This window comes from Rhinopithecus roxellana, chromosome 4, assembly GCF_007565055.1.
Source record: "Rhinopithecus roxellana isolate Shanxi Qingling chromosome 4, ASM756505v1, whole genome shotgun sequence".
Classification (NCBI taxonomy): Eukaryota; Metazoa; Chordata; class Mammalia; order Primates; family Cercopithecidae; genus Rhinopithecus; species Rhinopithecus roxellana.
In genome coordinates, this window is record NC_044552.1 from 64420184 (window position 1) to 64444153 (window position 23970).

Sequence of the window (23970 nt, forward strand, 5' to 3'; positions counted from 1 at the left end):
TTTGTTTTCTGAGCCTGTCATGGGGACCCTCATCTCCTTCCTTGCTTAGGGCACTTCTGGTGGTGATTGATGAACAGAAAAGGGCCTCATGAGGAGGTATTAGGAACTAGGTGAATCAGGGGGAGTTAGAGCCCAGAAGATTCTCAGTTTGGGTAATCAGTTATTGAATAGTCTACGAATGACTCTGTATAAATGAACTTATAACTCCAAAGATCTGAATTTCTGATTTTACCCATATATAATTCTGAAAATAACATCCATCATCCAAATCAAATGCATGAAAATATACAGCCTGGGCAACATAGTGAGATCTCATTTCTACTAAGAAATTTTAAGAACTAGCTGGGTGTGGTGGTACATGCCTATAGTTCCAAGTATAGTTCCACACACACACATATATGTGTGTGTGTGTGTGTGTGTGTGTGTGTGTGTGTGTGTGTGTATGTATATGTAATCAGCTCTTATAGTCAAGAGAATGCAGGTTGGAAAAAAATGAAGGATTTAAATTAAAATTTGTAGTATTTACATGTCATATTTTCTCCCCATCTCCTGTCTCCAAATATGTGTTAGGATGTTTCTCTCTCCCTCTCTCCTTCCTTTCTAAGATGACATTTTTTCCTCATTAAATATGGAAAGTTTAATTCAAAATATAGAGAACATGTAAAGTATAAAGAAGAAAATGTAAGTTAAATTTAAAAATCACCCCAACTCAAATCACTGTTATCGTGTGTTTTGTTAACATTCCAATCTTTGCTATAGATTGTCCTTGGAGGCCTCACCTCTCAGACAGTGACAGCCCTACGGGTTGAACTAGGGAAGGGGTTAGAGCCTCAGTGTTGTCATCTGTTTTCTCAGGGTTGTCTGTGATGGCAGTTCTCTTCGGGAAGTTGTTCTGTGTTACAGCCTTCAGCTTTTCTACTGTCAAGAACCTTGACTGTTCTCCAAAACAAAGCTAGATTTTTTTTTTTAGTATTAAATGATATTGTTAATACAGGTATGAAGTATGAAAATGTGAGGTTATTATGGAGAAAGCTGATGAAATAGAAGTTTCTATATAAACAAGAGAAAGGTGGTTGCTGTGTTTTGGTAGTCTCTTCACTTTGCAAAGCAGTAGGTAGCCTTTTGTTGTGGTGTGGCTTGCAGCATTAAAGCATGTGCCATTCTGGAGACAGTTGCCATGTTGCATAGGCTGAGCATTGGAATTGAATTTTAAATCAATTAGTGTAAGTACATTAAAATATAATTTTTTGTGTCAATAGTTTATCATGAGATTTGCATGGAGAGTTGTGTTTGTTATCTAGTTTGCTATTTCTTGCTGCCACATATAACTATTTTCTGAGTCTTATGCAAATCAAATGCATATAGTGCAAATGCTGAATCAGCGCTAGTGCTGCCTGCTTGTGAGAGACATGTCTTGCTTATGTTTTGTTTTGGGATTTTGGTTTACCTTTTGTGGTGCTTATTTGGACAACAAATCGTCTGTCTTTCTGTCTGTGTAACACTCTGTGTGTGTGTATGTGTGTGTGAGCTGGTGCCCGGTAACAAATACAGTGTTGGGGCTCCTTGCTCTCATTTAACTACAGGCAGAAAACAACTTCTGTAGAGTGGATTCTCCTCTCACTCATTATTTGTATGTACAGTGTCAGCATAGATAAGAAATTGTTCCCACCTTCTGGAAATTTAGTTTTTACAACTTTATCTCTTACGGAAATGAATAAACTTGTTTCATGAGACTCCTTTAGCTCCTGAAATCTCAGTTAAAAAAGAAAAATGAGAACTGTAAAGAAGCGGAGCTACTTGAAAAGGCCCTGCCGGACATGTTGGCAGGTTGGTTCGCACAGATGTCTGCCCTAGCTGCTGCCTCCCTTAGTCTCTGATTGATTTCCCCTTAACCCTGAGTGTGAATGTCCACTGTTGTTTTTCGAGTAAAACTGAGGCTCTGGTTTCCAAATCTACCATCAAGATTAATTTATTTCTTTTGGTAATTGTAGACTGACAGCTTCCTGTTTTTAATCCCACCAGCTTCTGGTCAAAGATTTTTGCCATATTTTCTTCCTGTGTTTGAGTAGCTAAACCACGTATGTATCATCAAAAGAGCATGATCTGCAGTTTTATGGAGACAAAGCAAGAATTTTAAAAGAGAAATGTGATCCTAGATGAGGTCAGACAGAAGTCCAGCTTTCTGTGTCCAAGGTTTACCTAATTGAGTTGAATAATGGCTGAATCTACTTCTGACAAACTTGCTGTTTTTTTGCATAACATCTGCTTCATTGTCTTGATGTAGACAGAATATAATGCCATTAAAATGTCAGATGATGGTTTTGAACCAAGATGAACCATTCCAGATTGCCAGATTCTGTAATATTGCTTTAATTATAATGTCTTCTCAAACATGGTTACCCCAAGTTATTAAAATAATGCTTCTTAATCACAGGTTCCTTTGGGTAAAATAGACAAAAATCTTGCTACACGTGTAGATCTTGTGCATTTACACGGAATTTGAAGAAATTAATGACATCTGACATGAATTAGGTAAACAGGCATACCTTAGAGATACCACGGGTTTGGTTCCAGACCATTGCAGTAAAATGAGTCAAGAACTTTTTGGTTTCTCAGTGCATATAAAAGTTGTGTTTACTAAAGTATGCAATAGCATTATGTCTAGAAGAATATATATACCTTAAAAATACTTTGTTGCTAAAAAATGCTAGCTGTCACCCGAGCCTTCAGTGAATTGTAATGTTTTTGCTGGAAAAGGTTTTGCTTGTGTCCATGCTGATAGCTGCTGTGACTATCAGGGTGGTGGTTGCTAACGGTTGGGGTGGCTGTGGCAATTTCTTTTTTCTTTTCTTTTTTTTTTTTTTTTTTTTTGAGACGGAGTTTTCCTCTCGTTGCTCAGGCTAGAGTGCAATGGCACGATCTCGGCTCAGTGCAACCTCTGCCTCCTGGGTTCAAGCTGTTCTCCGGCCTCAGCCTCCCAAGTAGCTGGGATTACAGCTTGTCCTTTGAAGCTTTGAAGCCTGAGATTGACTTCTCCCTAGCTAAGAAAGTCCTGGATGACATCTTCTTCCAATAGGAGGCTCTTTCATCTACATTGAAAATCAATTGTTTAGTGTAGCCATCTTCGTCAATGATCTTAGCTGTATCTTCTGGATAACTTATTTCAGCTTCTCAGCACTTGCTGCTTCATCTTGTACTTTTATGTTATGGAGACAACTTATTTCCTTAAACCTCATGAACCAACCTTTGGTAGCTTCCAACTTCAGCTTCCTCCCCTCTCTCAGCCTTCACAGAACTGAAGAGAGTTAAAGCCTTGTTCTGGATTAGGCTTTGGCATAGGGAATGTTTCATTCCAGACCACTAAAACTTTCTGCATCTCGGTAATAAAGCTGTTTCACTTTCTCATCATTCACATGTTCATGGAAGTAGCGCTTTTAACTTTTAACTTCCTTAAATAACTTTTCCTTTGCATTTGCAATTTTGCTAATTTTTTGTCACAAAAGGCCTAACTTTCAGCCTGTCTTGGCTTTCCATGTGCCTTTCTCACTAAGCTTAATTGTTTCTAGCTTTTGATTTGAAGTGAAGAGATGTGCGACTCTTCCTTTCACTTGAACACTTAGAGGCCACTGCAGGGTTATTAATTGGCCTAAATTTCAATATTGTGTCTCAAGTAATAGGGGGGCTTGGTGAAAGGGAGAGAGAGAGGAATGGTTGTCAGTGGAGCAGTGAGATCACACACAGTTTTAAGTAGCTAAGTTTGCTGTCTTGTATGGGTGTGATTCATGGTCCCCCAAAATAGTTGCAATAGTAACATCAAGGATCACTGATCACATCACCAAAACGGATATAATAATAACGAAAATGTTCGAGATATTGCGAGAATTACCAGAATGTGGCACAGAGACAGGAAGTGAGCACATGCTGTTGGAAAAATGGCGCTGACAGATTCGCTTAATGCAAGGTTGCCACAAAGCTTCAACTGGCAAAAAATGCAATACCCGTGAGGCACTCACAATACCTGTGAGTATAATACAATAAAATGAGGTATGTCGGAACCTGATTATGCCTTACTCATAAAATGTACAAAGAAGTAGGAGGAATATTTTCCATGCTGACAGAATGTGTGTACTTAAATGATTTGATACGTATCTGAGGTTTTCTCCAGGAGTAGAACCCAACCAGGCAACCTCTCAGGCCCTAGCATATTTTATCTGGAATCCATCCATTCAATCAGAAAATGTAAATAACTGGGAATATTTTCTTCCAGTTTCAAGAAGAGCTCTTTCAATCACAAGGTGATTGAAATTCATAAGAATGACTGAGAGCATTGTATGTAGCAGAGTGCCTTAAAATCATTAAAGATGAAACTATATTCAGTATGAGTTAATAGATTTATTTCACCACCTCTCACCCACGTCCTGTCATGGTTCTGGGTGACTGACACCCTGACACTGTTCCTCACAGCTCATGGCCCCTTCACCTCTACCCTACTTCCACTTGCTTTTGTGGCCACATGACCTTGTCATCTCCTGGAACAGCTTATTCCATGGTGAAAAAGCAGTTTAGCCCTCCGCGTCTGACTACAGCCTTTCACTTCCTCTCCCCTGGAAGTACCAGTATTTGGACTTTTTCAAGGCCTCCAGACTGGGGATGGCTTGGCTTTCTCTTCTTCTGCCACCCCTGTCCTGCCTTCCTGTCCGTTCTTAACTGCTCAGCCCACAACATCCATGACTTCACCTAGTCCTTATCAATATCCTCTGCTCCTTCTTTCCCCCACTGTTTTTCGGACACACACACCTGGAAATCCTGTATCCTGCAGCAAGCCAGCTGCCTACCTCTCCATATACATTTGGGCTGCTGAGGGCCGCAGGAGAAAATCCCATAGCTATTTAGCCCTGAACCACCAAGAATCCATGACCTTCACTCTCAGCTGGACTCTTAACAGTCCTGGAAAGTTCTGTTTTATTTCTCAAGCTATGTTTTCTATTTCTCAATTTTGTAGAAAATTGAGAGCAAATACCTACACAGGCAGATATTTGTTCACAGTGCCCATCTAATCATCATGTACTCCTCTGTTTACAGTCTGCCATGGCTCCTCATTGCCCTGAGAATAAAATCTAAATCCTTTTATTTGACCTGTGAGGCTCACCATGGCCTGGGATTTTGCTTGGCTCCCCAGATTCTTCTTTTACTCCTCTCCTTATTACACATCATTTGCCAACTATTTTGAACTAGATTGAGTTTCTGATAAGCATGGGCTTTCTCATCTTTGGGGGTGTGTTGTTCCTTTATCTGAAACACTTTCCTGGACCCTAGCTCACACCTCCTCTTGCCATGCTTCACCTGATTGTCTCTTTTTGCCCTCTTATGGGTCTTAGCAGAGATATATCTTATACCAAAGAACATTTCCAACTCCCTACGTCCCACCCCTTCTCCTCACCAGGGAATAAGCTAAGTGCCCCTTCTTTGCCCGCGCTTCCACCCTGAACTTTCCTTGTGTTAGTTCTCTTCCACTAGTGCCTGGTTATTCGTCTGTTTCTCACAATAGACTGCTAGCTTTGCGAGGGCAGGGGCAGCATCTGTGTTTAATCATGGTTGTATGCCTAGTACCTGGTTTTGGGTCTTGGCACTCTGTAGATCTTTCATAAAAAATTTTTGAGTGAATTAATGAATTTATAAACTATTCATTAAGCGATTACTCTGTGATAACTAATGACGGTATCAGTTAACATATATTGACATTACCACACACCAGGGATTCTTCTTTTTCTTTTTTTTCTTTGAGAGTCTCCCTCTGTCACCTAGGCTGGAGTGTAGTGGTGCAGTCTAACTGCAGCCTCTACCTCCCATGCTCAAGCAGTCCTCCCACCTCAGCCTCCTGAGCGGCTGGGACACAGGCACATACTACCACACCTGGCTAATTATTGTAGTTTTTGTATAGATGGTGTTTCGCCATGTTGCCCAGGCTGGCCTTGAATTCCTGGGCTCAAGTAATCACCTGCCTTGGCCCCCTGAAGTGCTGGGATTACAGGCTCAGCCCTGGGGGTGTTATTCTAATAACTTTATAGGTACTATTATTATTTTTTTCTCACAATAACTCTATGGGATAGCATCTCAGCAACTGACAAATTCAGAAATGTATCAGTTCCTGAATAAGGAAACTTTGGGATGGTTGGCTGTACTTTTAACCACTACTCTGACTTGTCTCTGCATGTGTGGGTAAGAACTTTGTTAGGTTCTGAGGAGGAGGATGGGGGTTGGGAGGAGCTGCACATGTTCTCTGCCCCAGAAGAATCATGGCCCAGGGGAAGAGATAGCAAAAGGAATAACTATTCCAGTATGACTTGATCAGTTTCTTGATGGACATCTGTGCAAGGCACTATGGAAGGACAGAAGAGATTTTTACTTTAATTAATTGAAAATTAGTAATTTATGTTTGGTATACATGTAATCTAGTAATTCATTAAGTGGAACACACTTTTCAAACTATTCTAACAAAATCTAACGTTATAAAACTAGAACATGGAGACTATATTGCTAAATACCTTTCATCTACAAAGGAAAGTTATAGGGATTTATTGTTATGTTTTCTAGATTTCCAGCTCTCTAGTGCTGAAAAAATAAAATTATATTTACTGAAATTGAAGTGACACTCATCTTTGTTTAAAAAAAAGGAATGTGACAAAATTTATTTCTATGTGCAGTTGAAAAATGTGGTTTGTGAAATGTGTTGTTGTTGATCTTACAGGAGAATCATGAAAAAAGTCTCCATGGAGCCGCCTGAGCGCCTGGCTAGTCTCCAGGCTCTGTGGGACAGCCAGACCGTGGCTGAGCAGGGCCCCTGTGGTGAGCATGCATTTTAAAACTGAAATGTGAATAGCTGGATGGATATCCCCCTGCCAGGAAGTTAAGTCTATTCCTAGTGTGCTACTGTAAAGGTGCAATTAGTTTCAAGGTGTAATTAGCAGCGCACAGACTTTAGATTGGTGGACAAAAGTCCTATATTTAAGCTGTATTGCATCCTGCTATGTACTTACTATAGAACAGGGAGGAGAATCTTTGCTGTTTTCCCCCCTAAAAAGGAAAAGGATAATCAGTATTGTCAACATCGGCCATATTTAAGCTTTAAAATTTTAATTTAAAAATCGTTTGCCAAAGACCTGTCAGTGTTTTTGTTGTATGTTTCAGGTGGATTTTCTCAGATGTATGCCTGTGTTTGTGACTGGCTTGGATTTTCTTACAGGGAAGAAGTACAATGGGTAAGAATGTCTGTGTACATGTGTGTGAGCACACACACTCCTGGAAAATATGGTAATATTTGGCTGGCTTATTTTTCTTTTTTTCCCTTCATTTATTTTTCACTTAAAATCTTCATTTCTCAGATTACATAAAAACCTGACATTGTCATTGTCTAATTCTCACTGTCTCTCTTGCTTCCCTGGTCATCTGCATGGACTGATTACATGACTGAATTATATTTCAAATAGGATGTGGATACAATTTATCTTACCCAAGACACCAGGGAATTGAATTTACAAGATTTTAGTCATCTTGACCACAGGTAAGCTCGCTCCCTTCCTCCCTTCCTTCCTTCCTTCCTTCCTTCCTTCCTTCCTTCCTTCCTTCCTTCCTTCCTTCCTCTCTCCTCTCTCTTCTTTTCCTTTCCTTTCCTTTTTTCTTTCTCCTTTCCTTTCCTTTCCTTTCCTTTCCTTTCCTTTCCTTTCCTTTCCTTTCCTTTCCTTTCCTTTCCTTTCCTTTCCTTTCCTTTCCTTTCCTTTCCTTTCCTTTCCTTTCCTTTCCTTTCCTTTCCTTTCCTTTTTCCTTTTTCCTTTTTCCTTTTTCCTTTTCTTTTTCCTTTCCTGCAGTTCTCTGTTGGCATTTAGGGCTGTACATTATCCCCAAAGAATTGTTTTATAAGAGGAATCAGGACAATCTAAGAATCTCTAGATTTTTGCCTTTCAAGTTATAGTTTCAAATATGTTTATCACTGTGGATGACTTGTGGAGGTGCATGTGTGTATCCAAAATCCAGAGTTCATAGTTAGAAAATGTGCTGAATTTTACCATAAAAACAGTATAATTCTTAGGTTCTTATATCGGCCTACAAAAGTCTATCTATTCTACTCTGTCTATAAAATGTAGTATTATTTGACCTAATTGCTATTTAGAACATTTTTTCAAGGATGAACTTCCATACTGAAATTCTAAGATATGACTTTTAGTTCAGAGTTTCTTTATGAATTGGGCATTGGTAGGGTGTATATGTGTATGTTGGTGAAAATCAGTTTGCCAGTATCTGCCATGTGATAGTGATAATAAAGTCATGAAACCTGTTACAAGTTATTCGAGAAACTTTTAGGTTTAAGATCTTGACTTGAATATATTTAGGGCTATGGCTAGTGAGATTCAGGCCTCAGAGAAAAGTTTCATTTGCTCCCCATGTCTCTTAACAAGAGCAGACCTGGCAAGTTTATTTTGCTCTCTGACAGTCGAGCCCGGCCCTGTTCCAGAATGTCTGGGAATTTATCTTGGCCTATCCCAATCTCTTCAACCCTGGATATGCTGCTACCTATTGTAGGTAGGCAGAGGTCAGTCCCCTGCTTAATAAACTCCAACCCAATAAATCTTTTCCCTCTGATTGGAATTGAGAGAGAAATCTGGGATTCTAGCTATATCATTTGTGCCATTTGGACAACTGGAGTGTCACAGAGGATTGTTGTTGCCCATATGTCATCTCAGCACCAGCATCTTGCCCCCCAAAATACCGTTTTGAATTATTTTTCCACCTACCTGGCAGGAAATCCAGAATTGCAGTGTGGTTGGTCCCTGAAGAGCTCTAGCCAACTGAATCAGGCAGGGAAAAAGTATGCTAGCTGGATATACCTCGTCTTCACACAGCCTGGGTCTACGGAAGATGGTGAAACAGGCTCAGCTGTGTCTGTAGTTGTGGCTGATGTGCCTCAAGCCTCCAGTTCTCAGGCAATGTTTTTTTTTTTTCCTGCTTAGAGCAGTTCTCCTTCTTCCTATAAGTGAGGCAACTTTATACTTTCAAATTTAGGCAAGATGTTTCCTGTGTAGCTCATAAAAAAGTGAACTGAGAAAGAAAAAGGGAAAATATTTTTCTTCGTAAGTATTTTCCAATAAAACAAGAAAATTGCATGTAGAATAAGATAGAACTTCACAGTCATCCAGTGTTTGGTCTCAGTGTTTTTGGTTCCAGCGTTTTTGGTCCCTTTACAAATCTTAAAAATGATTGATCTTTGCTTTTTATGGGTCAAAACATTGATATTTACAATATTATAAATTAAAACTAAAATTTGAAATATGTATTAATTTAAAAAAATGACACTAATAAACCAAACCATTACGTGCTAACATAGTACCATGGCACCATGGTACCATTTTTATGAAAAAGTAAATGTATTTTCCAAAACAAAAATAAATCAGCAAGAAGAGTGGCATTGGTTTATCTTTTTGCAGATCTTTTTAATGTTTGACTTAATAGAAGACAACTGGATGCTCATATCTACTTCAGCATTCACAAAATTGTGGTACGTTGTTTTGACTGAAGTATAAAAAGAAAATCCAGCCTTAAAGATGTGTAGTTAGAAAAGGGAGTATTTTTAATAGCCTTGTCACATAGTTGTGGCTATTCTTCCTTGGTACTTCACCACAGCTCAGTAAGTGGTAGTTTCTTAAAGATAAGTTGCAATGTAGAATCAGAACCATATCAATGAACTGTTTTTTATTTTTTTACATTAAAGTCTGTTTGGTCTATCTTATCCTTCCACTGGGTCTTACCCATACATAATTTTGTAGCATTGTACATTGGTAACTTAGAAAATATTGCTTCATCGAGTTATACATAGTTTTCAAGTATTTTCCTCTTGTACAATAACAAAAGAAAAAAGAAAGACATTTGATAACTATCATCACTGATCTTATAAAACTTTTTAAAAATACTTCAGAGCTGTTGAGCTCATAGTAGCAGATAAAAGTTTTCCAAAATTTAAATTTTTGCTTGAAAGATACAATTTTACTATTGGGGAAAAACAAAACAAAACAAAACAAAAAAAACATAGTATCAGGTGAAGTGATATCTTGAAGTGACCAGATTACTTCTTACATTTTAGAGGGAATGTCTACCAAATCCCAAATCTAAATAACTGTATGTTGTCATTTTTTTGTGATGGCCCACTGAAAACAAGGAGCTAGTTCTGCTTAAAAATGCAACTATCACACGAACACTTTACATTGAGACAGTGCTCACTTTGATATATAGAGGAACATCTCATTTTGAACATACTTCTCATTTTGTTACACAGGATATTAAAACGTTTGTACTTAAGAGCTAAAATTTAATAAAATGAGTAGTGTTTACTGCTTCACTGAGGACATTCTAAAATGAAATCGACGTTTGTTTAAAAAACTAGGAGCTTGTGCCAGTGAAGACGCCCACCTTGGCTTGTGCTCAGGTGCTAGCAGTTTTCCTCACCTTTGCTTTTGTACCTTCCACGCAAAAGTCAACACAGTGAAAGGATAAGTTTGTTTTAGTGTTGTTATGAAAATGATTTTGAACCTGTGAACCTCCTGAATGAATCTCAGGGTCTCCAAGGGTCCATCCTTGGAGAACATCTGGCCCATGGGAGTGAAGACACTGTAGGGCAGCTGGAGGTGTTTTTTTTTTTTTTTTTTTTTTGACTTACTTTATTATGCCATAATGGTTTTTATACCATTGGTAGGTATGTATAGGGTCAGTGCTAAACTTTTCAGCTAATCCATGTTTAATTTGGTTTCATCCAGCAACTAACCCACCATGTTTAATTAATCTGTAGGCAAAGGGAAACTATATTTAAATAAGCCACTAAATACAGTTACCTGAAATATGTAGCATGAGAAATTTGTCAAACCTTTTAGAAAAATTATTTACTAATTCCTTAGTTGGAGAATTTTCATTTCATCAGTAAAAACTGCATTAGTGGGTAGACCCAAATAATCTACTTTTCTTGCTTACTTAAGGGGCTAGAAGGACATTTGTCGTTATTGAGACTCTAGTGGAGGATTTGGAAAACTTTTTTTTTTTTTGGTCAAGGACCAGATAATAAATATTTTAGACTTTATGAGCCAGACAGTTGCTGTTGCAATTATACAATTCCACTGTGGTAGCTTAAAAACAGACCTAGACAATATATGAATGAGTATTTCTGTGTTCCAATAGAACTGTATTTGCACAAATAGGTGTCATGAGCTGTAGTTTGCTGATACCTGCTCTAGATCAGCTGCCTCTAATGTGAAATGTATGTATCTAGAGAAGAATCCAAGTTGGGGTACAAAAAAGTAGTGGAACTTTATATTTATTATTGACTCATTTTAACATTTCTCCTTGTTTTATAGTATGTGTGTAAATATTACTATTGTAGTCTTTGGAATGCAATAACTAAATATTAAAAAACAAGATGGTACTCAAATTTTTTTTTTTTTACTGTTTTTTACTAGTTTTACTATGAAAATTAGAGCCAGGTTATATATAAAGAGACTGCTCTCAGTCCTTTTAGATGGGCTGTGATAGTTTTTCGCTAATTCAATTACAATACATTTTATTAGCTGAATCTTTCGATATAGTGGAAACTTGAACATGCTAATTCATGAAGGCATCAGTCTGCACTTAAATGGCATAGTTGTAGGATTCATTGTGGCATAAGTTGATGTGATGTGTGTGGGTTATTCTCTTAACCTCTACTGGTATTTTTCTTGTTGAGGTGTGAGTTACAGAGAAGAGGAATTAGAAAATTTGGAGGTATCAGAGAAGACATCAAATGGGCTATGTGTTGAGCTGGAGTTTGTTAGCAAAAATGGGGAGACATTCTCGTATGTATACATTAATTTTCCCACTATGACAATTAGTTCCTATATTCCCTTTTTGAGCATATTTGAACATATGTCCCCTATTTGAACGTAATTCAGATACAATCATGCAACCATGTTTGCCACTTATATTTATTAAAATTAGTTTCTGCATGCATTTGTATGTCAAGATCTGTGAACTTCATATTACAACTAGAGTTCCTTGTAGAAAGCTGTACTCGCTTCATAGAGTCAATAAAAAAACTCTTCTGACTGGCCATCATCCAAAGCTTTATTTTTTCATTCCACTTTTTCTTGCCATTATATTTAGTCTTCATACTTAGAAACATCCATTTGTAACAGTCCTTAAAACCATCAGTGCTTCTGGAATGGAAATTCACTGAGGGCTAGGCTGTGTCTGTCTTGCTCATGCTCTGTGATGTGATACTCTACAGTCAAGCCATTGTCCCAGAATAAAGGATTTTTAAGGGACAGTGAGTGATCTGCTCTAGTGGAGCACATCAGAATCCTGCGAGGTAGGATTATTTCTAGAAAGCCTGTCAGATTACTCAAATATTGTTTACTACCCTGCTCAGGTCGGCAGTTATAGCTTTAATGACATTCTTAACCCCATTTTGCTTGAAGCCATGGCTAAATTCTATCTGGATTCTTATACAGTTGCATTTGTTTCTTTTAGTTTACTCATCCAGGTCACTATTTTCTTCTGCCTGGAGGTTTGTAACTACCATTTTCCCAGGACCAGTTCAGATTCAAAGCCGGGGATTTGAGTCATGGGAGAGGCACTGATGTTAATGTCACAGGTCTGAGAGGATGAAACATGGCTTTGGCACCTTGCTCATCTGAAGCACAGAGATGGAGGAAGCAACATTCTGTCTGTGTGGGACCCCATCACCACACGTGAGACATGGTTTTAGAAGGTCCAGGTGTGGTGACAGGGCAGTGCCTTGGTCATTGTTCTGTCACCAAGAGCCCCTACTACTGTCCTCACCCCTCTGATTTGCCTAGGATCTGCTCTTCTTCAGACATAGGCCCAGTGTTAGGACACTGTGCCCCTTATATCATGTGATCTGTAGCCACAGGAACTGAAGGATGGAGAGGCATGTGCATCGTCCTGTCCTGGGGATGCTTTATCAGTCATCCAGCTTGCTGTTCTCTTTTCAATGTGGACTTGGCTTCCTGTTTCTATATATCTTGCTACTTGACTAAAACCTATTAGATCTATCTAGGTGCTTCATGGTAATTTGTAAGCAATTTGAATGTTGTGATAATGTTTTCTTATTTATTTACTATGGTTCTATCAGAACTGAATCTAGGACCAGTCCCTCTGTTGTTGCTGAATAAGCATTCAGGAATAAGGATGACAGTGATCATGCTAGATCTAGCCAGTTAATCTCTGGAGAACCGTAATTAGGAAGTACTTGGAAAAATGCCCACTCCAGTTGTTATTTATAAAATGTCCAGTTGGCATCTTATTTAAGTATATTCTTTCCGTTTGTTCTGTTTTAGGTTATCAGTAGGGCAAAAAAAGCATAGATTGAAAATTTGTTATAAATTTCTCATGGGATTTCTCAAAGGTCTGTGAGCTGACGTGAAAAAATTTAATTACACTGTGATTTGGAGTGGTAGGAAATTATGAAGGTAGAGGTACTGGTGCCAAGAAGAAGAAAATATATAGCTATAACTACATTGATTTCTCATGTTCCTGAAAGATATTATGTTCCTGAAAGATATTAAAGAGGAGCTAATCTCATGAATTCTTTGAAGACTCAATGACATGCATCATTGAGCTTCAACTTGGCTGACAAGAGTCCAGGCAGCAGATTCATGCTTTTTTGTGTTGTCATATTTCTTACTGATCAAGGTGACATTCTTGAGTGTGATACTATCAGGAAAGAGTTCTGAGTGTGGATTATGTTTGGCAAGGTTGTCCTGAGGACACTGCTGTCATTCTTTTCCTAATCAAAGATCCTTTTTTTTTTTTTTAATTCCTTGTCTCATTTATAAAAGCATTGCTGTTTGGAGAGTGGAATCAGGTGTGAACACCATTGGCTTCTGTTTCCAGTCCTGAATTTCTTGAAATAGTTCTGTAGGACAATAGTCCTCAACCTGGGTGAGATGAACTCTAAGGAGCGAATAAGATGATGAGATGTTGGGGATGGGACGCTAATAGTAGAACTTGATTTTTGTCTAATTTTTCTTATTCATTTTATTTATGCATGTGTGTATGTTTTATACTGAGCTTAATATATTAGTGCTGCAGTACATGTGTATGATTTATAGATTAACACATTTTTTAGAGGGGGGAATATTCAAAATTCTTTGCTGTTGGGGATGAATGATCAAAAAATGTAGCGACCACTCAGTTAGACCTCTAGGAATGTCCTCATCTGGGATCTGTTTTAGGTATTTACATCCTTCCCGGAGTTGATGAGTGGTTCCACTAATGATTTAATAATATACAAGACATAAGTTAGGATAGCAGGAAGGAATAGCTCGTTTGTGACATTCTTAACTTTTTAAAACTCTCCAACTCCCATTTTCAAAATAGATGGAATGGAGAAAAGTCTAAATTATTCCCAGAAAGGCTATCAAATGAATATGTCAGGAAATGATAGTGCTAGGCTCTGAGTTTTTCCACGAGAGTGCATAATCTATTGTGTGCATGCATGGAGCATGCAGAGTGGCAAGGCTGTGCATTCTTGCATTAAAACACCTCCTTTGAGCCTTTAAATGTTTATAAGATTTATCACTCCTGTGGTAGGTGGATATATAAGAATAATCATGATGTTGTTCATTGAATTACTGCTCTCTTTGTGCTTTTCTCGCGTTGCAGGTTGTGGGACTTGCTAGATGTCCTTCACATCCATCAGTTATTTTTGTTCTTTAACACTTTCCTGGTATATTTAACACTGTCTTTACACAGTGTTTTTGAAATTTCAGAGAGATGACAGGCAGGGGAAAGGGAGTAAGGAGGGAAATTTGTACTGATAATAATAACTAGGAAAATTAAATTCTTATAAAGTCATACAGATCAGAAAGATGGGATCAAACTAGGTAATCTAGGTTTAATGGGTTATCTAGAATGTAGAGTAGTAAAGAATTTGGCAAGAGATCTAGACTTAATCCCTTGCCAACTTCTTTGTTTTTGCATTTTACCTTTTTATTATAAATTAGCCCCCACATATTAGCAGTTTATTTTTGATGTTCAGAAAAAAGGGGATGGTACAATTGTCACTTCAGAATACATCTTAATACTCTGCTAAAAATACAAAAAATTAGTCAGGCATGGTGGCACATGCCTGTAATCCCAGCTACTTGGAAGGCTGAGGCAGGAGAATTGCTTGAATTGGGAGGCAGAGGTTGCGGTGAGCCGAGATCCACCACTGCACTCCATCCTGGGTGACAGAGCGAGACTCCGTCTCAAAAACAAAACAGAACAAAACAAAACAAAACTTTAAAATCAGAAACCAAATGATTGGTTAATTGTGATGGAAGGGGTTTTCAATCCTTTGATCTGAAAACCTGTGGATATACCATCCTGGTTTCCTCTGTAGAGTATGAAGACTTTTTTGATGGTACGGAAGGCAAGTTAGTCATTAGTGAGATGACTGCACAGTGGTTAAGACACGGGATCATGAGTCACACTGGCTGCTTTTGAATCCTGGCTCTGCCTCAGCTAGCCTTGTAACTGTGCATACATCAAACTTCCCTGTGCCTTTGGAGTGTTCATCTGAAAATGGGGTTAATAATTATACCTCTCTTCTGGGGTAATTATGAAGACTACATGGATAAATATATTTAAAGCACTTTGTATTAGTACATAAAAATGTTCAAATAAATGCTTGCTATTTTTATGTCTTTAAAAGGTCTTCCTTTTTAAAAAATGAACAATTATCTAAAGTGACAAGTTTTCTTAATTGAAAAAAAATAAAGTTAGTGAATCCCTATGTTACAGAAAATTTTGGATTTCCTGAGACTAGTTCATGGTTTTTTTTCTGTGATGCTCTTACTTTATCAGTTTTATGATGGCTTTTTCTTCTGGAAAGGTATAAGAGAAAAACTTGATTCTTTTGAGTTTTAAGGGGAGGTTTCTATTATTCTGAAGTGTCAACTGACATGAGAAATAGGGATCCCACTTTTTCTTTCTTTTATTTTTTTTCTTTAAAGACAGGGTCTTGTATCACCCAGCCTTGACCTCCTGGGCTCAGTTGATCCTCCCACTTCATCCTTAGTAGCTTGAGACTACAGTCATGCACCACTATGCTTGGCTAATTTTTATATTTTTAATTTTTTACATTTGATTTGTGATTTATTTGTAAAGACGGGGTTTCACAATGTTGCCCAGGCTGGTCTTGAACTCCTGGGCAAAAGCTATCCACTTGCCTCAGCTTCTCAAGGTGCTGGGATTACAGGTGTGAGTCACCACACCTGACCTGGATCCCAACATTTTTTACACTCCCTAACAAGTCATTAGACTAATAACAAAACCAAAAAAAACTCTATGTATAATAAATTTACAACAGGAAAAAGTTAGTGAATATTAACTGTCTCATCTCTCTTCAGTGTCATGTAAGAAATGACTGTGTGACGTGGCTCTAAAAGATGTTAATACTGGATCCTTCTCCTCAGGGTTTGTAGTCTTAAGATGTTTTTGCTACCATTTTAAGGAAATGATAGAAGTAATGTCTGGAAATGTACAGGAGAATGCTATGTTGCCATGTTTCCAGGACTCATGAGAGGGTTCCCTCGACTGTTATCACTCCTTTTAAGGCTGACTTTACTTTTCACATCAAAGGTTCCATCATAATTAGGAGTTTCTTAGGATATCAAAGCAAAACACAGTGGGGAATGTACAATGAATATCATGGACTGGTGATGGTAAAAAGTTGTTACCACTTCCAACTAAGAGAAATCAGTTAATATGACAATGGCTGATGTTTGGAAACCTTTCCTCTTAAGTCAGTTAATTGCATCAGCACTTACTGAAAACACGAGGAAGGATCTGTCCTGCCATAAACTCCACCAGGGAAAATCAGGTAGTCCTTTGCAGTGAGTTGGTATCAGCACAGCAGTAGGGAGGCCCATGCAAATGTCAGATTAAATATTTATTCATGATCTGTTTATGTGCTCACTTATTACTATGTCATAAGAAAGCCATCCAGGAAGATAAACTCTCAGAAATGAGATTAGTTACATACTGTCTTGTGTATTTTGTATTTTCTATTAAAATGAGACCTCATCAGAGTCTTGATTATTACTGGCTCCGTAATTTTTTTATTGTATGCAAACTTGTTTGTCCCATGCAGGCCTGAGTCTCCCTGATCCTTGGTCTTCATGTTTGTTCTGGCTGTCATGGTGACTTGATGCCCAGAGAGTAGTGAATTCTAGGGGTCCTGAATGTCTCTCTAGACTAGACCTTGCCTCTTATATAAAGCGTTTGCTGAAGTACTTCCTGGGCACTTGGTCTTACACTGTAAGCTCCTCATTCTCAGCATATTGTGGCCAGGCTAAGAGGTATTAAGTATCTAAGAAGTTGAGGTTTTACGTGTTGGTATGTGTAGCTATAATGTATTAACTTTTGTTTCTATTTCGTATTCTAATGTATGAACATTCCATAATTTATCCATTCTGCTGAATGTTTGTCAGACATTTTGGTTAGTGTATTGTCTGTTATCTGTCATGCTGCTAAGGCCATCCTTGTACTTGTCCCCTTAGCGAAAAGTATGCAGATATATACTAGGATGGAAATCTTTGTAAATTTAACTACTGTGTCCACCATTTAACGCAAGAAATAGGCTACTGCCTCTCCTTAAAAGACTTACATATATCAGTTTTCAATCACGGTTTCCTCCTTCTCCACCTGCCCTGCCCAGTTATAATAATGGTTCTAGTAATCTTTGTGTTCCTTTATAGTTTTATCACAAAAGTATGCCTATTTTGATTGGCATTGCATTACTTACATCTATAAATCAATTTGGAAACAATTACTATTTTGCCTTGGTCCTTATTCTAGCCTCTGAACCCACCTTCTGCCTTAGACTCCTATATCTCTGATACATCATGTCTGCATTGTGGAGACTGTCACCTTGCTTCTGATACCTCCCACCGATGTTGCAGAAATTAACTTTCTGAAACATTTCTGTTCAAAAGTTTTCTATGACTGCCTTGCATGCATGCAGTCATGCCTCCTAACTGTAGCTTTCAAGCCTCATTTCTAGGTGCTAAGTGTTCTGGTTATCTATTGCTATGTAACAAAGCCCCTCAAACTTAATGGCCACAGCAAGAACAGTCAGGAGTCACAATGAAGCGTTCCTCATTCACGTGTTTGGTGCTGGATGCTGGCTGTCTGCTGCAAGGCAGCGCTGCGTTCCATGGGTCAGCTTGCCATGAGAGAGAGCTGGGTAGGAGCTGTATTATTACCTCTTCTAATCCAGCCTTGACAGTCCTGTAGTTTGAAGGACATCTGTGTTGTTCTTAGTTTCTGGTAATTATGAACATAGCTCTTAAAAGTAAATAATTGTCTACATTTTTATGTGAACATAAATTTTGATTTTCCTTAGGTAATTTCCTAGAAATGGGATTGCTGGATCAGATGTCAGATATCTGTTAAACCTAAATAAGATGCTGTCAAACTGTTTTCTCCACTGAGTGTATCATTTTGCATCCTCATCGGCCACGTTTGAGAGTTCCAGTTGCTCTGGGTCCTTATTAGCAATTGGTATTGTCAGGTTTTTTTAAAAACTTTTTTTTCTCTTTTTTAAACCATGCATCTCTTTTTGGTTTTTCCTTAATGCATTTTTCTAATGGCTAAAAACTGTGAGCATCCATTCATGTGCTTATTTGCTATACATATATCTTATTTAGTGAAGTGTCTGTTTAGATCTTTTGCCGTTTAAAAAAGCTGAGGTGATTGTTTTTTATTTTTGATAGTTCTTTATACATTTTGGATGCAATTCTTTTTTCAGAAATGGGATTTGTAAGTATTTTCCGTCAGCGTGTGGCTTATCTTTTTCTTCTTTTAACATCTTTTGTAGAGCAGAAGTTTTTAATTTTGAATAAAGTCCAGTTTATCAATTTTTTTATTCTCATATTGTGCTTTTCGGAGCTCTAAAAACTCTTAGACTAAGCTGTACCTGACTTTGTTGCCCATTTCTTCTGCTAGAATATGTGTCTCATCCCACTCTGAGGGCTTAGTAACATCCTCTTTCTCAACTTGGTTGTCTTGATTAACACCCTTTTTATTTGCACACATAGTATTTTGTATTCCCCCTACCTCACTAGGGCTTGTTTCACTGTATTATAGCTGCTTTTTCCTGCCTGAGTCTCCTGCTAGGCTGTGCCAGGCCATCAGTCTTACAGGGCAGGGACCATTTTCTATGTTCATTTCTGCATCAGGCCCAGTGATTCACGCACGATGGCTGGCATTTGTTGAACATAAGAATGGATAGAATTGCTGGATATGCTCAGGTTCCCATGCCATTGTATACGCTATTCCTAATTTCTTAAAATACTCTGTCTCCCTGGCTGGTTGGTTTCCTTCTGATCTTTGAAGCTGGTGAACCATTCCCCATTTACTTCAGGCTGAATTACTTGCTGTCCTACTGTGCTCTTAGGGCTTTTTGTTTGTTTGTTTTTTAACATTTTCCCTATTCAGCACATCTCCTATTGTATTACAGATAGTTGAGGAGGAGTTTTTCTTTACCACTGGAGTGTGATAGAGGAATAAGAGCTACGCTTCTTTTTCATCTCTTAGCTCTCAGAGCATAATAACCCTGCCTAGTACTAAGGACTAAATAAATATCTACTGAATATAATATGTGATTGTCTCCTTCTAGTTGTTTTTTAACATAAAAAGCCTAGGCATTAACACAATTTAGAGAAACATGGTAGGCACACCATGCCAGTATACTTAGTCTCCATCCTCCTCATGAATAATTTTTTCTAGAGCAAAATTTTGTTTATATCATCCATAGACAATTTAATTTTGTAAAATAGATTATGAATATGCATCATAGAACAATTTTAAAACATAACAATTTTGTTAGAAGAAATTAATATCACCTTTAATGCTAACACAGTATCCTTATGACATTTGGTTGTATTTCTTTCTTTTCTTAAGAAAAGTCTATATTTGTTAACATTTATATCTTTTTTATATGTAGATTTTATTAATCCCAATTATTGATTATATCACACAAATGTACACTTTAGAATGCTGTATACCTTAAAAATTTAATATTGAACAATAAGCATTTTTAGTGTTAAGTATTGTCGTATGTAGAGATGATGCTGTTTTACCCACTGCCTTCATGATTCTGTGAAATGATGTGCCCTTCAATTCCTGAAAATGACTTCATCTATGACAAAAGCCAGTTATACTTCAAATCAGATCATGTGACAGAACAGACTACACAAAAAAGTGGTTCCCAAGTGTGGTCCCTCCTGGACATTAAATCCATAAAAAAGATGCGATGAGACTGCTTTGCCATAGTTCTGAACGTTGAAATATACATGAGAACTCTCAGCGTGGGCTTTGGGGACTCTGTAATAAGGTGGAATCACCGTTAGAGAAGCTACAACCTATAATTAGGCAACAGGGAGAGATACAGGGACTCGTTCTGAGCCCTGAGAGCATGTCAGTGGAGGGGGACGAGGCGAGTGAAGACCATAAATTAACTATTGAAAGCGTTGTTCTCCTTTTTAATCTAAAACTAAAAAAAAAAAATTTAAACTTAGGCAAAGTTAGTAAAGAGGCTTGTCAGTAGAAAACCTGGCATGTGGAAACACATGACTCAGCCTGCCTATTTCTTTGGATTTTTTTTTTTCCTACTACCTGTGGGCACTCATTTAGTCTTTTTAAAGCATGTCTATTGAAACTGCAGACATGTGGTGCTTCAGAGCCGGGGTTCTGACTGCAGTTCTGTCCCTTTGGCCTAGTTTCACTTTATTTTCTGAGCATCTGTTCCTTCATCTGTAAGATGTAAACAACAGTAACTCTCGGGTTGTTTTGAGATTTAAACGAACTGGTCTATGTAGAGTGCCAAGCACAGGGCCGGCACCCAGAGCTATGAGATAATATTGATTCTCAGACCTCTTTCCACCTTCTGCCTTTCTTTTCTATTTCAGTAAAAATTTGAGTATCTGCTACTTGTCCTGCACTGAGTATAAAACTGCTATTACCTCACTAAAGCTAAAAAACTGAGGTAGACAAAGTCTTGGTTTTCAAAGAACTTAATAATTGGGGGTGGTAAGAATGCTTAAAGCAACAAACTATAATATAAGATAGAATAAATGCTAAAAAGGGAGGTGGGGTTTGACCAGGGGAGGACTTAAGGAGGTGAGGATGTGTGATAATAGTGGCATTTAAGGACACACCAATTTTCATAACAGAGCAGTAAAAGATTATTCTGAATGTGAAATTGCACATCATATTAGATGAGTAAGGAGTTGTCAGCTTTTTGTCTTGAGCATGGGATGAGTTGTGGGAGCTTAGGCTGCAAAATTGGAATGGAGGCAGAACTGTCATGCAAATAGCTTCACTCTGTGGTCGAAGAGCTGATATGAAGCCTAAGACAAAAATGCATCTGGGTTATCTTATGGATGTAATCACTACTAGGAACTAAAAAAAAAAAAAAAAAAAAAAAAAAAAAAAAAGACCAAATGGTTGCAAAATGCTTGCTAAGCATTGGGCATCCATCCAGTGCCACTTACTGTTCGGGTAGGCAGTATCTTGCTTACAATATGAACTCCTCTGACTAGAGAATACTGTATGAGATAATTGATGGTTAAAGAATTTATGAAGGAGGCCAGGCACTGTGGCTTACACCTGTAATCCCAGCACTTTGGGTGAGGGCCAAGGTGGGTGGATTGCTTTGAGCCCAAGAGTTTGAGACTAGCCTGAGGAACATGGGAAAACGCCATCTATACAAAAATTAGCCAGGAGTGGGGGCGCGTGCCTGTAGTCCCAGCTACTTGAGAGGCTGAGGTGGGAGAATCACCTGAGTTTGGGAAGTAAGGCTGCAATGAGCCATGATCCATGTCATTGCACTCCATCTTGGGTGACAAAGTGAGACCCTGTCTAAAAAAAAAAAAAAAGATTTTATGAAGGAGAGGTCTAAAGAAGTAAGACTTGTTATTGGTATGGACTTAGAGGTATGATTTCTCTCAGAGCAAGGAGGTTCTTCCAGCAAATTCTGATACCAGCCTCTTTTCCTTTGGAAGTAGGAAACAGAGTCCGTAGAGACAATTTACTTTAACTTTTGGGAACTTTGAAGATCAGTCTTTGAGAACTTAGTTGTTGTCTCGTGGCCTACTAGATGTTGTGTTTGTGAATAATAGAAATTAACAGGTGAACTTGGATGTCATGGATTAAAAATTAAGTGTCAGTGTAGCTACTGTAGGAGCACTTTCATGTACTTTGTTTCTGCTTCCAGGGACTTAATACCTATCATAGCTGCTCTGGAATATAATCAGTGGTTCACAAAGCTGTCCTCTAAGGATCTAAAACTGGTAAGTAATCAAACATGCAGCAAATTTTGCTTGACTTTGCTGAATTTCAAAAACCCAATAATTATAAAAAAAAAAATTGTTTTTTTTTTTACTGTACTGGTAAACTGTATGCATTTTATTTCTTGAGGAGATATTTTCCTTTAAATGATTTGCATAACATTTAGTAAAAGTTGTGATGTGAGATGCTTCCAAGTATTTCCTCATGTATTCAGCTGTTTCAGGCAATTTAAGAGGATGAACAAAAAGATGCATTTAGTGTAGCCTTTAGTACAAACCATTCAGTTGGCAAAAACTGTTAAAGTTAACGTTTGCACAGCTGCAAATAGCAGATTTTATATTCCTGTCTTACACTCTGTGTCTACAAAGTTTCCTTTCCTAAGAATTTAGGAAAACTTTGGCAGGTAGCGTTCCCCTGGTCGAGTAATGATAGTTAATGTTGATTTTCTAGATGGGTTTTTGGGTAGATTTATATGAAAGCAAAATTAAATTAAAGTGAAATCTGTTTTCATAAGGTATGAAGGAGAAAAATATTTGGTGTATTTTATTAGTGGAAATAAGATGCTGTGTTGGGGTTGTTGACAGTTCATATCAGTCATATGGACAGATGCTTATCCATAAATTAACTCTCTGGTGTTTGTTATGGGATAAGAAAGAATTTGTATGTTTTCCTGGAGACTCTCATGTTTAAGTCTCTAACTTTCAGAGGTCATAGGATCTGGGGGTTTAAGATTTTCTTTTTTACTTTTTTTGAGATGGAGTCTCGCTCTGTCGCCCAGGCTGGAGTGCAGTGGCCGGATCTCAGCTCACTGCAAGCTCCGCCTCCTGGGTTTACGCCATTCTCCTGCCTCAGCCTCCCGAGTAGCTGGGACTACAGGCGCCCGCCACCACGCCTGGCTAGTTTTCTTTTTTTGTATTTTTTAGTAGAGACGGGGTTTCATCGTGTTAGCCAGGATGGTCTCGATCTCCTGACCTCGTGATCCGCCCGTCTCGGCCTCCCAAAGTGCTGGGATTACAGGCTTGAGCCACCGCGCCCGGCTGGGGTTTAAGATTTTCATAGTGAATACATCAGACTTGTAGTAAGACGTGGATCTGTAGAACATGGAGGGTTGAGACTGGCTAGTGGGCAGGCGACTTGGTTCTCTGAATTTGCTTGGGGTAGGGGTGGCCTAAAACATTGTATGTTTGAAAATGGACTAAACTTATTTGGGGTCCCTTAAAAGCCACTATGGTAGAGGAAAATGCATAGACTTGGAATGAGAAACCTGGATTTCAGATTCTGATTTTTATTATAAGGCTGTGTTACCTTAGATAACTTACCTGACCTTCCAGGGCCTCAGCTTCCTGCATACCTATTATTGTGAGCTAGCTGGAACCATTTCTTACTCATCTCTATCCAGTGCTTATGAGAGTGTGTGGCTCATAGTAACTATTTAATAAAAATTGGTTTAATAAGTATATGTCTAATAAGTTATCAAAGAGATTGAGAAATGAACATATATGAGAGTATGAATTATGTGAACTATATAACTCAAACAAGAGTTGTGTCTGAGCAGTGATGTTGGAGTGAGGGTTGGCATGAGTTGGAGCCAGGTGAGCC

General features: G+C 38.2%; 2 protein-coding genes across 6 annotated transcripts in view; one reads left to right on the plus strand and one right to left on the minus strand.

The window, feature by feature from the left end:
* LOC104663792 (cytidine monophosphate-N-acetylneuraminic acid hydroxylase) overlaps positions 1 to 8948 on the minus strand; it is a 366736-nt gene extending 357788 nt beyond the window's left edge. The window contains exon 1 of the mRNA XM_030929498.1: positions 8790 to 8948. The gene's annotated coding sequence lies outside the window, so the exon portion shown is untranslated. The remainder of the gene's footprint in view (positions 1 to 8789) is intronic.
* The window catches only part of CARMIL1 (capping protein regulator and myosin 1 linker 1), a 344245-nt gene that overhangs the window by 165801 nt on the left and 154474 nt on the right, over positions 1 to 23970 (plus strand). For 4 of the 5 annotated variants that reach the window (XM_030929491.1, XM_030929490.1, XM_030929489.1 and 1 more), the window contains exons 6-9: positions 6749 to 6846; positions 7189 to 7259; positions 7488 to 7561; positions 22298 to 22373. In XM_030929491.1, coding sequence (XP_030785351.1) covers positions 6749 to 6846; positions 7189 to 7259; positions 7488 to 7561; positions 22298 to 22373 — 319 coding nt within the window. Of the gene's footprint in view, positions 1 to 1123; positions 1224 to 6748; positions 6847 to 7188; positions 7260 to 7487; positions 7562 to 22297; positions 22374 to 23970 lie in introns of those variants that run through there. The other variant, XM_030929492.1, reaches the window with a different exon arrangement.